Raw genomic sequence first — 14,195 nt, forward strand, 5'->3', positions numbered from 1 at the left:
GCCTCAGCCTCCCGAGTAGCTGGGACTACAGGCGCCTGCCACCACTCCTGGCTAATTTTTTTCTTTTGTATTTTTAGTAGAGACGGGGTTTCACCACGTTAGCCAGGATGCTCTCGATCTGACCTTGTGACCCACCCGCCTTGGCCTCCCAAAGTGCTGGGATTACAGGTGTGAGCCACCATGCGCAGCCTTTTTTTTTTTTTGATACAGGGACTGGCTCTGTCGCCCAGGCTGGAGTGCAATGGCGCAATCTCGGCTCATTGTAACCTCTGCCTCCCAGGCATAAGCCCTCCTCCCACCTTACCCTACCAAGGAGCTGGGACCACAAGCACATGCCACCACGCCTGGCTCATTTTTGTATTTTCTGTAGAGATTGGGTCCTTTTTTTTTTTTTTTTTTTCGAGACAGAGCCTCGCTCTGTTGCCCAGGCTGGAGTGCAGTGGTGCAACCTCGGCTCACTGCAGCCTCTGCCTCGTGGGTTCAAGCGATTCTTCTGCCTCAGCCTCCCGAGTAGCTGGGATTATAAGCATGCGCCACCATGCCCAGCTCATTTTTGTACAGACAGGGTTTCACCAGGTTGGCCAGGCTGGTCTCCAGTCTGGCCTCGTTTTCCACCCATCTTGGCCTCCCAAAGTACTGGGATTATAGGCGTGAGCCACAGCACTCAGCTCATTTTTGTAGACAGGGTTTCACCAGGTTGGCTAGACTGGTCTCCAACTCTGGCCTCATTTTCCACCCATCTTGGCCTCCCAAAGTGCTGGGGTTACAGGCGTGAGCCACAGCACCCAGCTGAGACTGAGTCTCATTTTGTTGCCCAGGATGGTCTTGAACTCCTGAGCTCAAGCCGTCTGCCCGCCTCGGCCTCCCAAAGTACAGCACTCAATAAATATTTAAATGGCACTTAAATATTCAAGCAAATTATTGTTCTACTCACCACATTGTATTTACTTGGTTTTCCCAGATTTAATATACCATATTAATGGAGTAAAGGAAGAAACAAAACCACATGATCACTTCAAAACACAGAAAAAGCATTTGACAAAATCCAATACCCTTTGGTGATTAAAAGACTCAAACTAGAAATAAAAGTGAACTTCTGACATAGCGCAGTGGCTCATGCCTGTAATCCCAGGACTTTGGGAGGCCGAGGTAGGAGGATTGCTTGAGGCCAGGAGTCTCTGTGACCGAGGGCTTCCCACACATTTGCTTGTATGGTTCCTAGGTTAAACCTTTTAGTGGCACCTCATTACCATGCAGATAATCCATGCTCCATGACATGGAATACAGAGCTCTCCAGTTCCTAAACTGTCCATGCCCTATGACTGGGCCCTCAGTCCACTGGACAGACATTTTTTTCAAAACCAAATTGGTGTTTCCCTTCGGATCCTTCTCTGTCCAGCAAGTTAAGTGCTTTCTTCAGCCTTTGTGTGAATGGTAATGAGGTATCACTAAAAGGTTTTAAGCCTAGGAACCATACAACCAAATGTGTGTTTAGGGGGCCCTCAGTCAGGCAGAGTCCTGGCCTCAACCCCACAGAATCTTTTAGCAGGCCCTGGGCTGACTGTAATAGGGTGCCATCTTCTTCTTTTTTAAGACGGAGTTTCGCTCTTGTTGCCTAGGCTGGAGTGCAATGGCACGATCTTCGCTCACCGCAACCTCTGCCTCCTGGGATTACAGGCATGCACCACCACGGCCGGCTAATTTTGTATTTTTAGTAGAGACAGGGTTTCTCCATGTTAGTCAGGCTAGTCTTGAACTCTCGATGTCAGGTAATCTGCCTGCCTTAGCCTCCCAAGGTGCTGGGATTACAGGTGCCTGCCACCACACCCGGGTAATTTTTTGGATTTTTAGTAGAGACGGGGTTTCACCAGGTTGGTCTCAAACTCCTGACCTCAGGTGATCCACCTGCCTCAGCCTCCCAAAGTGCTAGGATTACAGATGTGAGCCACCGCACCTGGCCTTTTTTTTTTTTTGAGACAGTCTTACTCTGTCGCCCAGGCTGAAGTGCTGTGGTGTAGTCTCAGCTCACTGCAACCTCCGCCTCCCGGGTTCAAGCAATTCTCCCGCCTCAGCCTCCTGAGTAGCTAGAAGTATAGATGCATGCCACCATGTACCATGCCCAGCTAGTTTTTGTATTTTTAGTAGAGATGGGGTTTCACTATGTTGGCCAGGCTGGTCTCGAACTTCTGACCTTGCGATCTGCCTGCCTTGGCCTTCCAAAGTGCTGGGATTATAGGCATGGGTCACCACGCCCAGCGGCCATCTTCCTTCTACTTAAGAGTTCCTGTTCCCAGGCCTACTAAGCATCTCATAGACATCAGACAAGTCACAGGAGTCTTCAGCTTGGCATTGGAATTGTAGGCGTGGATATGGCCTCCTGGAAGGAGTACAGAATCAGTACTACCCAGAGGCCAAAGGTACAGTCATGTCCTTAGTCCCAAAAGGCTCAGACACATCCCAGGCCCTTTCCACACACTTAAACAGCTGACTTATTGTTTCTCTTTATTGTTACATACAATGTATAAACACATAAAACAGAAAACAGTAGGGATCCTCTTGGATCTCTAGGAAGACAGTAAGGTAGAAAGAGGTCTCAGAAACATTCTTTTAAAGTACAAGACATTCAGTGCTCGGCCCAAAGGCGTAGAAGGTTTAGAGCCAGTAGATAGCTGTACTAAAGGCTCCGTCTCTCTCCCCAGAGCCAGGACAACCCCAGGGAGCTCTCCATTAGCAGCCAGTCCACACAGGCAGGATGCTGCAGAGAAAGCTCTATGCTGAGAACATTCCCCTTGATGGAAAGAAGGGCAACACAAAAGGGTAACTAAGAGCTCCTTCCTCCCACGAGGGCGACAACTGAGGAATAGAAAAGGAGTGTCCCATGTCACTCTGACCCCCTCCCCAGATGCCCTCATACTTGGCATTTACCAGAACCTGCCCCAGCTCAGACCCTGCCTAGACCCGCCAGGTGCCCAAGGTTCTCTGGGGAGGGCCAGGGAAGAGGCTGGGTGTCAAACCAAACAGATCTTTATTTGCAGTCGTCACTGGGGCCGTTTCTTGTTGCTTATTTGTCTGCTAGCCTGCTCTTCCAGCTGCATGGCCAGGCGCAAGGCCTTGATAACATCTGGAATAAAGGGTAGTGGTATATATGGGGTTAGTGAGAGTCTGAGGAGCCCCCATTCACTCAGGGCAGAGCTGCCAGCACCTGCAGCTGCCCAAGAGCCAGCAGAGGCCACCATCGTCCACCTGCATCGCATCCAGCCACACCCACCTCGCAGGGCTGAGAAATGCTTGGCTTGCTGGGCCAGAGCAGATTCCGCTTTGTTCACAAAGGTCTCCAGGTCATAGTCCGGCTGCTCGGTCATCTCAGAGAGCTCAAGCCAATCTGGTCCTTGCTACAACACAGGGAGGACCTTGTCAGTTCAATAACCATTTAGGAAATCATTCCTGGGGTCCTACCAACTGCAATGCAGACACCTGAGTAAGATGCCTTACCTCTGGTCCATGACCCATACCCTGCCTGTTCACCCTCTCTCCAAGGAAACCCTTAGCTTGAATTCACCCTCTTCCTACCCCAAGCTTGTTTTTTTTTTTTTTTTTTTTGAGACAGAGTTTCACTCTTGTTGTCCAGGCTGGAGTGCAATGGCGTGATCTCGGCTCACCACAACCTCCACTCCCTGAGTTTAAGGGATTCTCCTGCCTCAGCCTCCCAAGTAGCTGGGATTACAGACATGTGCCACCACGCCCGGCTAACTTTGTATTTTTAGTAGAGATGGGGTTTCTCCATGTTGGCCAGGCTGATCTTGAACTCCCGAACTCAGGTGATCTGCTGGCCTCGGCCTCCCAAAGTGCTGGGATTACAGGCCTGAGCCACCACTCCCAGCCTCCTACCCCAAGATTATCCCCATCTCTTATGTCAAATGAATAACATCATTGGTCCTGATGCCCAAGCTAGAAATTTGGGTGATTTTATTTTTATTTTGTTTTTTTGAGATGGAGTCTCGCTCTGTCACCCAGGCTGGAGTGAAGTGGCGTGTGATCCTGGCTCACTGCAACCTCCGCCTCCTGGGTTTAAGCGATTCTCCTGTCTCAGCCCCCCGAGTAGCTGGGACTACAGGTGCACGCCACCATAGCCAGCTAATTTTTTTTTTTTCTTTAAGACGGAGTCTTGCTTTGTTGCCAGGTTGGAGTGCAGTGGCGTGATCTCTGCTCACTGCAACCTCCGCCTCCCGGGTTCAAATGATTCTCCTGCCTCAGCATCCCAAGTAGCTGGGATTACAGGTGCCTGCCATCATGCCTGGCTAATTTTTGTATTTTTAGTAGAGACGGGGTTTCACCATGTTGGGCAGGCTGGTCTCAACTCTCGACCTTAGTTGATCTGCCTGCCTCAGCCTCCCAAAGTGCTAGGATTACAGGCGTGAGCCATTGCGCCCGGTCAAATGATTCTTTTTAAATAATAGACACACAACTCAGCATCTCAAGTAGCTGAGACTACAGGGGCGCGCCACCACGCCAGGCTAAATTTTTTTATTCTTTAGTAGAGACAGGGTTTCACTATGTTGGCCAGGATGGTCTTGATCTCCTGACTTTGTGATCTGCCTTCCTCGGCCTCCCAAAGTGCTGGGATTACAGGCATAAGCCACCATGCCCAGCTCGAGTGACTTTATTCTTTCACCCTACTTGTCACCAAATCCTCAATTCTGCTCCCTAAATGGTTTTTTTTCCTACTATTATACTTTAAATTCTAGGGTACATGTGCACAATGTGCAGGTTTGTTACATATGTATACATGTATCATGTTGGTGTGCTGCACCCATTAAGTTGTCATTTACATTGGGTATATTTCCTAATGCTATCCCTCCCCCCGGTTCTTTTTATTATAATTTTTGCTGCACACACCACCTTTGGGATATTTATTTATTTTTATTTTTTGTAGAGATGGGGCCATGTTACCCAGGCTGGTCGCGAACTCCTGGGCTCAAGTGATCTTCCTTCCTTGACCTCCCAAAGTGTTGGGATTACAGGCATGACCCACACTGCACCTGGCCAAATGATTCTTTTATTTTATTTTTGAGACAATCTTGCTCTGTTGCCCAGGCCAGAGTGCAGTGGCACGATCTCGGCTCACTACAACCTTCGCCTCCCAGGCTCAAGTGATTCTCCTGCCTCAGCCTCCCAAGTAGCTGGGATTACAGGTGCCTGCCACCATGCCTGACTAATTTTTGTATTTTTAGTAGAGACGGGGTTTCACCATGTTGGCCAGGCTAGTCTCAAACTCCCGACCTTAGTTGATCTGCCCGCCTCAGCCTCCCAAAGTGCTAGGATTACAGGCGTGAGCCATTGCGCCCGGTCAAATGATTCTTTTTAAATAACAGAAATACGACTGGGCGCCGTGGCTCATGCCTGTAATCCCAGGACTTTGGGAGGTCGAGGTGGGAGGATCATCTGAGGTAGGGAGTTTGAGATCAGCCTGACCAACATGGAGAAATCCCATCTCTACTAAAAATACAAAATTAGCCGGGCGTGGTGGCGCATGCCTGTAATCCCAGCTACTTGGGAGGCTGAGGCAGGAGAATTGCTTGAACCTGGGAGGTGGAGGTTGTGGTGAGCCGAGATGGTGCCATTGCACTCCAGCCTGGGGGACAAAAGTGAAACTCCGCCCCTCCCCCCAAAACAAACAAACAAACAAAAAGCAACCAGATATACAGGCTGGGCATGGTGGCTCACACCTGTAATCCCAGCACTTTGGGAGACTGAGGCAGGCAGATCACCTAAGGTCAGGAGTTCAAGACCAGCCTGGCCAACATGGTAAAACCCCATCTCTACTAAAAATACAAAAAATTAGCCAGGCATGTGGCATGCATCTGTAATCCTAGGTACTTAGGAAGCTGAGGAAGGAGAATCGCTCGAACCCAGGAGGCAGAGGCTGCAGTGAGCCGAGACTGTACCACTAAACTCCAGCCTGGGTGACAGAGTGAGACTCTGTCTCAAAAACAAAAACATATATATAGAGAGAGTACATATTTTGGGGGGTACCTTTTAAGATTTTCATGCTTGTATATCTAAATGGTTCATGAATCTCATGCCCTCATTCCAATCCCATGAACATGGACACAGCTTGGTCTAGGTACTAGTTTCTCTTTCTTTTTTTTTTTCTGAGACGGAGTCTTGCTCTGTCACCCAGGCTAGAGTGCAGTGGCATAATCTCAGCTCACTGCAACCTCTGCCTCCCTGGTTCAAGTAATTCTCCTGCCTCAGCCTCCCAAGTAGCTGAGATTACAGGCGCCCGCCACCATACCCGGCTAATTTTTTGTATTTTTAGTAGACACGAGGTTTCGCCATGTTGGCCAGGCTGGTCTCGAACTCCTGACCTCATGATCCACCTGCCTCGGCCTCCCAAGGTGTTGGGATTACAGGCATGGGCCAGCGCGCCTGGCCGGCACTAGTTTTTTTGAACCCTTTCCAACAATCTCCTAACTGCCTCTACCTTTGCTTTTCCCAAGCCCCCAAACCAGGCTCCACATGGTGGCCATATGATATATCTAAGGCTCTGACATGCCCATGTCACCACTCTGCTTAACACCCTCCAAAGGCTTCCACTGTCCTCATGATGCAGTCCAGGCCTGTGAGATGAACCATCTAGAAGACTCTTTAGCATCAGATACCTGTTGACCTGTCCACAGCCTTAATTACCCTCCATTACCTGTTCACTCTTTTTGCTCTGACCACAGTGAGCCTCTCATTCATCCTGAAAGTGCCATGTACTTACAAAACTCTGCACCCCTGAGCACTCCAGGAAGGGGAGGACAGGCCTGAGCACTTACCCTTCACAGTCCCTCCTCAGTTACACCTGCCCCAAGTTCTTCCTTCCTGCTCTGCAATCCTCTGAGCGCCCCACCATTGGGATGTAAATTCCTGCCTCCCAGTCACTTGCTCTTCCACAGTAGGGATTACAGTAGCAGGGGCACCTACCACTTACTAAAGCCTGACCACACACTGGGTACTGTGCTGACGCTTTATAAGCATATTACTGAACCCTCAAATACAACCATCCTACCTTGACCATTTCAGAGATGCAAAAACTGAGGTGAGGCCCAGTGAGGCTAAATGACTTTCACAAGGAAATCAGTTTGTTAATGGAAGAGACAGGATTGATCTCAAGTCGTACCCTTAGGGCCTATTACCTATACTTCATGTTTTTTGGCCCTTGGATTCAGCAAAAGAGTTGCAACATTCACCAAAAAAAAACAAGACAAGATCCCTGCATATGGATCACCCTTCAAATCCTCTATCAGGAGCATGGAGGACAGACTAGCTCTGGTTAGTGTGATGTCAGAAAGCCTATGTGTGCCAACCTGCAGAAGGGGTTGTGAAAATTAGAAGAACAGCTGGGTTAACAGGCAAAGAATTAAAGAGTGCTGGTGTAGAGGGCTGCTTGTTGCTACTCTAATGTGAACACCTGTGGGAACAAGGCCCAGGTCATGTTCTGGGAATGGTGCGGAGCACACTGAGGGCCGTGCTGCATCCAGCTCCCTGGCCAGGACCAGCTGCCTACCTGTATGATCTCCTTGAGCTCTTCCACAGCCCTCTCCTCCAGCTCCCTGATCTGAGTCATGGCTTCGTTAAAGCTGGACATCTGGGAAGACAGTTCCTCCTCTTCCTTGGATAACTGAGAGGGCCAAAAAGAAAGACAACTGTGTGACCCAGGTGCCGCCTCACCAGGCCACACTTCTGTCCTGCTTGGCCCCATCCTGGCCCTTACATTGCGTGGAATCAGCGCCCCGTTAGAGCAGGCTTCCATCTCTTCTGTTTCCATTTGAATCAACTGCTCTCCACTGGGCCCACTGTGGGGGCTCAGCTCCTTGACCCTGAGGAAACAAGGAGGTCTCAGATCCCACAGCAGCCCCCTTGGTACTCACCAGAGGAACGTGGCACCGCCCAGGCTTTGAGGCTTGAGGCTCCAAGGGGATGGAATGGCAACCTTGCCTTCAGCCAAGGAGAGAGTAAACTAAAGCTGGACTGGAAAAGCCCCTCACCCAGCTGACTCTCCAGCAGGGCCTGGAGAGGATTGGGACAGACCTAGCATCACGGCGGAACTCCCAAGCCTCAGGTTCAGAGTCACAGAGGAGTATACAGTAGGCCCTGAGGCCCCAGAGCCTCCTCCCCTCTCATCACTGCCCTTCCCGTGCCCAGTCAGGTTCCCCATCCCACCTAGCTGTAGGTCCTAGTACCTGTCTGCATATCTCAGTGTGTTTAAAGTATATTCACAGGAGCTTATGCCTGGTGAGATCGTGGCAATCTGCAAAAGAGGGGTGGGTGATTAAAGGCTGAGAGGCACGGTGAGGATGCTAGATAGCCTGTCCCCAAGGGGCCTCCAGTCGGGGAGTTTCCTCAAGCTTCGGAGACCCACATGGTATTGGTGGGAGGACTCATTTAGCACCACACTGTGCTAGGCCACTTGCCCCATGGGCATTGCGAATTAAGGTGCCTCAGACATTGGTTTACTGCTTTCAAAGACACACCTAATTATCTTTTGCTTCGTTATTCCTTTACTGAGACAGTCTTGCTACCAAGGTCCTATCATTTCTTTTTTTTTTTTTTGAGACGGAGTCTCACTCTGTCGCCCAGACCAGAGTGCAGTGGCGCGATCTCAGCTCACTGCAAGCTCCACCTCCCGGGTTCACGCCATTCTCCTGCCTCAGCCTCCCGAGTAGCTGGGACTACAGGCGCCCGTCCCCACACCTGGCTAATTTTTTGTATTTTTTAGTAGAGACGGGGTTTCACCATGTTAGCCAGGATGGTCTCTATCTCCTGACCCTGTGATCCGCCTGCCTTGGCCTCCTAAAGTGCTGGGATTATAGGTGTGAGCCACCACGCCCAGCCCAAGGTCCTATCTTAAAGCTCTGTGGCTTCTGCTGGAAACTTCAGTTCCCTTAGGCCAAGGGATAATGCCTTAGGTAGAGCTTAGTCAGAAAATCCCACCTTCCTCATGAAAAGGCCCCTACCTAAAGGGTAGGGGAGAATATTCTCTTGAGGGGAAGGATGGCAGGTCTCACATACAAGGGCTTGGGGATAAAACAGAGAAGAGGAAGTCATTCAAGGACACAGCCTTATGATCCAGGCTATTTCTATTTTCTAGGCTCGGAGCCAGTGAACCTGAGGGAGGCCATGGAAGAGACAAGGACTTTCCTCTCCTGCTGACCCAAAGGCCCATCTTCTGAATTCTGGAACCCCCTTTTCATCAGGTAATGGAGGATTGACCTCTCCCAAACCAAGAGCTGCACCTACACATCTTAAAGGGAATAGAGCCTTTCCTCTACGCTTGGTTAGGCCACGAGGAGTCTGGTGCATTAAAGCAGGGTCTGGAAACCCAGTCACGGTAGAGCCTGGAAACCCAGGCAGCCAGCAGTGCTGAGCTTCCAGCCCAGGGACAGGACTAAGTGTCTCTGTGGAAAGCAACTCTGTCTCCTCTTGCACCATCACCTTCAAAGTGACCCTACTCACCATGCAAGTCCTAGAGTTCTCCCCGATGAAGGAGTCCCTCAGCACCTGTGTCAGCTTGCTCTCACGGAACGGGGTGTGAGCCTTGTTCTGTCCCAGGGCCCTGATGCATTCCTATGGGGACAGCAGGAACAACTGAGGTCCCTTCTTTCCTTGCACTGACCCCTCCCCATCCCTTCCCAGCAGCTCTCCCAGCCAACCAGCTCTAGCTGTCCCACTACCTTCAGGGCTAAGAGACTCTTGTTGATTTCTGCACCCTCCATGCGGGTCTGCCGGTCAGCACTGGAAGTGTCCGCGCCTCGCTCATTCCCTGCCAGATCTACCAAAGAGAACTTGCCATGCATTCTCCCTTTAGCTCGAAGAAGAATTTGGAAGCAGGCGTGGGAGCGGGAGGAATTGGAGTTGGCAAATGTCTGCCCAGAGGTTCTGTGGTAAAGAAAGGTTATGAGATTCTGTGGTCACCAGCCCCCATGGCACCCGACTCCACAGAAGTTCTCTAGGAAGGGAGGGACACAGGTTAGCAGGCAAAGAAGTCCTGTGTCTTCCTGTCCCAGGCTTCCATCTTGCCCTCCCTGGGTAGCAATTATCCCTCCAGCTCTGGACCTAATACATTTTCCTGGCAGCCAAATTAGTACTGGATTCTGGACTAGGGCCTTTGCCAGACCTGGAGCCCTAGAAGGACACGGGGAAGGATAAATTGCCTCTGCTAAAGGGCCCAAAGGGAAGGAGGAAGCTGTCATGAACCACCTGCCAGAACTTGAGGACCCTGTAGAGGGCAGCCCCCTCCCTGGGCCTCCATAGCTGCCTAGCGCCCCACTGTACCAATGTCTACAGCCCTAGTGGAAAAGTGCTCCCCAACTTCTGTGCAGAGGGGGTATGAACCCATTACTTCCAGCCCAGAACAGACCCAGAGCTCCTGACTTCCACCATAAAGGGAGGGAAGAGCAAGGAGGAACCCAGAGAAGCCAGGAAGCATGCCTTTGGGATAACACTTTGACTTGTTTTTATTTTTATTTTTTTTTAGACAGGATCTCGCTCTGCCATGCAGACTGAAGTGCAGTGGTGCGATCATAGTTCACTGCAACCTCGAACTCCTGGCCTGAAGTGATCCTCCTGCTTCGTTTTCCCAAACTGCTGAGATTATAGGTGTGAGCCACTGTGCCTGACCTGACTTGGTTCTGATAAGCCTCTGGCCCTGGGGTCATATGTCTTATTGAGACCCCGTAAAGCACAGGCCTTCGCAGCCCTTACCAAACTGGGAAAAGCAGCACTCTGTGTACTGTGTAAACGGAAGTGTGCTCAGAGCTAGACTTTACTCATAAACCAGACATGAGAAGGTCGCTCCTTCCCCTCACCAGGACTCTCACCTGCAGGCGCTGCCCATGTCGATCATCTTGATGACATCATCAGCAGAGTTAACCAGATGCTCCTGCAGCCCCACCACTTGCACCTGTTGCTTGCCATCCTCCAGCACGCGCAGCTTGGCCTTCTTGTTGAGCAGGTCAAACAGCTGTGCCAGGCAGGGGGAATGAGGCTAAGGCCACTGGGCACCGGGCACCCCACCCGACTGCTCCCTCCTACAGAGCCTGCCCAGCTCAGACAAGAGCCAGCAGCAGGAAAGGCAGAGAATATGAGCTGATGGGTGTCAGCCTAGCAGAGGGCAATATACTTGGGATCTGAGCCGAACTGCCTCAGTTTGCTGTGACACTGCCTTACTAGCTGTGTGAGCCTGGGCAAGTTAATAACCACTCTAGCCTTGCATTTCATCTGTAAAGCTGAGACAGGTAGTGCTTAGAATAGCGTATAGCTCTTAATATCTTATTATTATTATTTTGAGACGGAGTTTCACTCCTGTCGCCCAGGCTGGAGTGCAATGGCGCGATCTCGGCTCACTGCAATCTCTGCCTCCTGGGTTCAAGCGATTCTCCTGCCTCAGCCTCCCGAGTAGCTGGAATTACAGGTGCCCACAACCATGCTCAGCTAATTTTTTGTGTGTTTTTAGTAGAGATGTGGGTTCACCATGTCAGCCAGGCTGGTCTCGAACTTCTGACCTCAGGTGACCTGCCCGCCTCAGCCTCCCAAAGTGCTGGGATTATAGGCATGAGCCATCACGCCCAGCTCCTAATATCTTATTAATGATAAATATTAGCTATTTTTATTATCTAGATCCCACTCTAGGGAAAGCAACTCTGCAGAAGCACACAGTGAATACAGAGAGGGGTGGAAAGAGATATATGGTGGTACGGGGAGGGAAAGAATGAATATGAGACTGAATGTGCACAATCGGGGAAGGATGAAGGAGGTAGGCTGAGGGAGGTCAGGACACACACAGGCAAACCTTGCACCTGAAAGGGGGCCCTGAGGAGTATTACTGCCATACTTGTTGAACTTAGGTGCCATCTCACCATCAGATGAAACCACCTACATGTGGATGCCAGGGCAGAGTGGCCCATCAGTGGCTTGACAGCTAATAGGTTTTTGGCTTCAACTTCTAGCCAGCTTCAACGTTTTAAAAAGTGCTGGGCCCCAACAGTGTAAACAAGGGGATTCCTGCCAGCTACCTTCCCATTGTAGATCTCGAAGAATGTCACATAGACTTCCAGGCCCAATTTCCGGTAGCAGGGTTGATTCTTCAGGAGGAAGACGTCCCGGGCTGAGGGAGAGAACTTTGCTAAGCAAACAGCCTGCCTTTTGGTGCCCAACCCTGAAGCAGCAGTACACAGTACTTACAGGCCATGGCGTAGATCCCTTTGGATGCATTCTGGGCTTTCCCGGAGAGGTCTCCGCCCATAGTCTGCAAAGGGAAGGGGTAGAAGACCATGGAAAAGGGCCGTTGGCCTAGGGCAGAGCACTACTGGCTCCATCACCACAGTGGGCCACAACAAAGCCAGAAGGCTGGACCTAAAGCCCCTCCCTGCATCTGACATGGCAAGGCTATCTCTGGTGATGGGGCATCTGTAACAAGGGGACTTTTTTTTTTTTTTTTGAGACAGAGTCTCACTCTGTCACCCAGGCTGGAGTGCAGTGGCATGATCTTGGCTCACTGCAAGCTCTGCCTCCTGGGTTCATGCCATTCTCCTGCCTCAGCCTCCCGAGTAGCTGGGACTACAGGTGCCTGCCACCACGCTTGGCTAATTTTTTGTATTTTTAGTAGAGACGGGGTTTCACCACGTTAGCCAGGATGGTCTCGATCTCCTGACCTTGTGATCCGCCCGCCTCAGCCTCCCAAAGTGCTGGGATTACAGGCGTGAGCCACTGCGCCTGGCCACAAGGGGCCTTTCTTAACAAACTCATTGTCTCCCTTTATAGGGAGCCAGGGATGCACAATGGAAAGGCTCTTTCCCTGCCAGGCCTCAGTACTCACATGTGTCTTGCCACTTCCTGTCTGGCCATATGCAAAACAAGTTGCTTTTCCACCTTCAAAGATTGTCTGTACCAGTGGCCTTGCTGTGAACCTAGAAGAGAGGTAGAGTATTTGTATCTGTTCCCAAACTGTGCTCCCTGGAACATGTCCTGCCACCCTTCCACTGCAGAGTTCTAGGGTTGATTCCTCCTTCTAAGAATAGCACTCTTCTCCTGCCTCAGTGGTCCCACCTGACCCCAACCCCACTTTACAAATCCGAAATACTCCTAGCAAACTGGCAGTGGGATGGGTGTTGGGGGATCACTGGGCTGACTACCCAGAAGCAAGCTGACGGCCCATACTCTAAGCCATCTGACCTTTCCTCTGACCCTGCAGACACAGGATGAAAGCCTAAGCTCAGCATCCAACTTCCAGCAGAAGAGACACTACTGGCTGGGCATGGTGGCTCATGCCTGTAATCCCAGCACTTTGGGAGGCCGAAGTGTGTGGATCACCTGAGCTCAGGAGTTTGAGACCAGCCTGAACAACATGGTGAAACTGTCTCTACTAAAAATACAAAAAAATTAGCCAGGTATGCTGGTGCATGCCTGTAATCCCAGCTACTTGAGAGGCTGGGGCAGGAGAATTGCTTGAACCCGGAAGGTGGAGGTTGCAGTGAGCTGAGATCTCACCACTGCACTCCAGCCTGGGCGACAGACTGACTGAGACTCCGTCTCAAAAAATAAATAAATAAATAAAAATAAAATAAATAAATATCCCTATGAGGGTACTGGGTGCTGTATTAGAAAGAGCAGATCTAGGGCCAGGCGCAGTGGCTCACACCTTTAATCCCAGCACTTTGGGAGGCCAAGGCGAGTGGATCACCTGTGGTCAGGAGTTCGAGACCAGCCTGACCAACAGGGCAAAACCCTGTTTCTACTAAAAATACAAAATTAGCCAGGTGTGATGGCAGGCGCCTGTAATCCCAGCTACATGGGAGGCTGAGGCAGGAGAATCGCTGGAACCTGGGAGACGGAGGTTGCAGTGAGCCGAGATTGTGCCCCTGCACTCCAGTCTGGGCAACAAGAGCGAAACTCCGTCTCAAAAGAAAAAAAAAAAGACATAGAGCAGATCTGGAGTTCCCCAAGTCTGTGAACCCCAGTGGGCAATGGGGTGGCTGCATAAGGCACAGGAAGAACCCCTGGAGCCTGGCCAGCCCTGCCTCAGCACATAGCGGGTAATACCTCATTCAGGATCCACTCAAGGATGGGCCACTAAGCTACCAAAGGGTATGACCCAAAGAAAACACAAGAAGCGAGGAAGAGCCTCAGAATTCAGCACGTCTGTGAGTAGT

At 50.8% G+C, this 14,195-nt stretch overlaps 1 protein-coding gene and 1 long non-coding RNA gene across 6 annotated transcripts in view; one reads left to right on the forward strand and one right to left on the reverse strand.

Annotated features, from left to right (window-relative positions):
* Nucleotides 1–324: 324 nt before the first annotated feature.
* Nucleotides 325–10,872, forward strand: LOC134734588 (uncharacterized). The gene is made up of 3 exons (XR_010117710.1): nucleotides 325–2,417; nucleotides 9,137–9,242; nucleotides 10,523–10,872. It is a non-coding gene; the product is annotated as an uncharacterized lncRNA (long non-coding RNA).
* Nucleotides 2,486–14,195, reverse strand: part of KIF2C (kinesin family member 2C) — a 29,243-nt gene continuing 17,533 nt past the window's right edge. For all 5 annotated transcript variants that reach the window (XM_055255316.2, XM_055255317.2, XM_055255318.2 and 2 more), the window contains 11 exons: nucleotides 12,863–12,953; nucleotides 12,229–12,292; nucleotides 12,060–12,151; nucleotides 10,866–11,008; nucleotides 9,720–9,924; nucleotides 9,502–9,612; nucleotides 8,229–8,296; nucleotides 7,760–7,865; nucleotides 7,553–7,666; nucleotides 3,269–3,392; nucleotides 2,486–3,121 (listed from right to left, as the gene is read on the reverse strand). In XM_055255316.2, the coding sequence (XP_055111291.1) occupies nucleotides 3,039–3,121; nucleotides 3,269–3,392; nucleotides 7,553–7,666; nucleotides 7,760–7,865; nucleotides 8,229–8,296; nucleotides 9,502–9,612; nucleotides 9,720–9,924; nucleotides 10,866–11,008; nucleotides 12,060–12,151; nucleotides 12,229–12,292; nucleotides 12,863–12,953 (1,201 nt within the window). In that variant the 3' untranslated portion in view covers nucleotides 2,486–3,038. The remainder of the gene's footprint in view (nucleotides 3,122–3,268; nucleotides 3,393–7,552; nucleotides 7,667–7,759; nucleotides 7,866–8,228; nucleotides 8,297–9,501; nucleotides 9,613–9,719; nucleotides 9,925–10,865; nucleotides 11,009–12,059; nucleotides 12,152–12,228; nucleotides 12,293–12,862; nucleotides 12,954–14,195) is intronic.

This window comes from Symphalangus syndactylus, chromosome 12 (assembly GCF_028878055.3).
Source record: "Symphalangus syndactylus isolate Jambi chromosome 12, NHGRI_mSymSyn1-v2.1_pri, whole genome shotgun sequence".
Lineage (NCBI taxonomy): Eukaryota > Metazoa > Chordata > Mammalia > Primates > Hylobatidae > Symphalangus > Symphalangus syndactylus.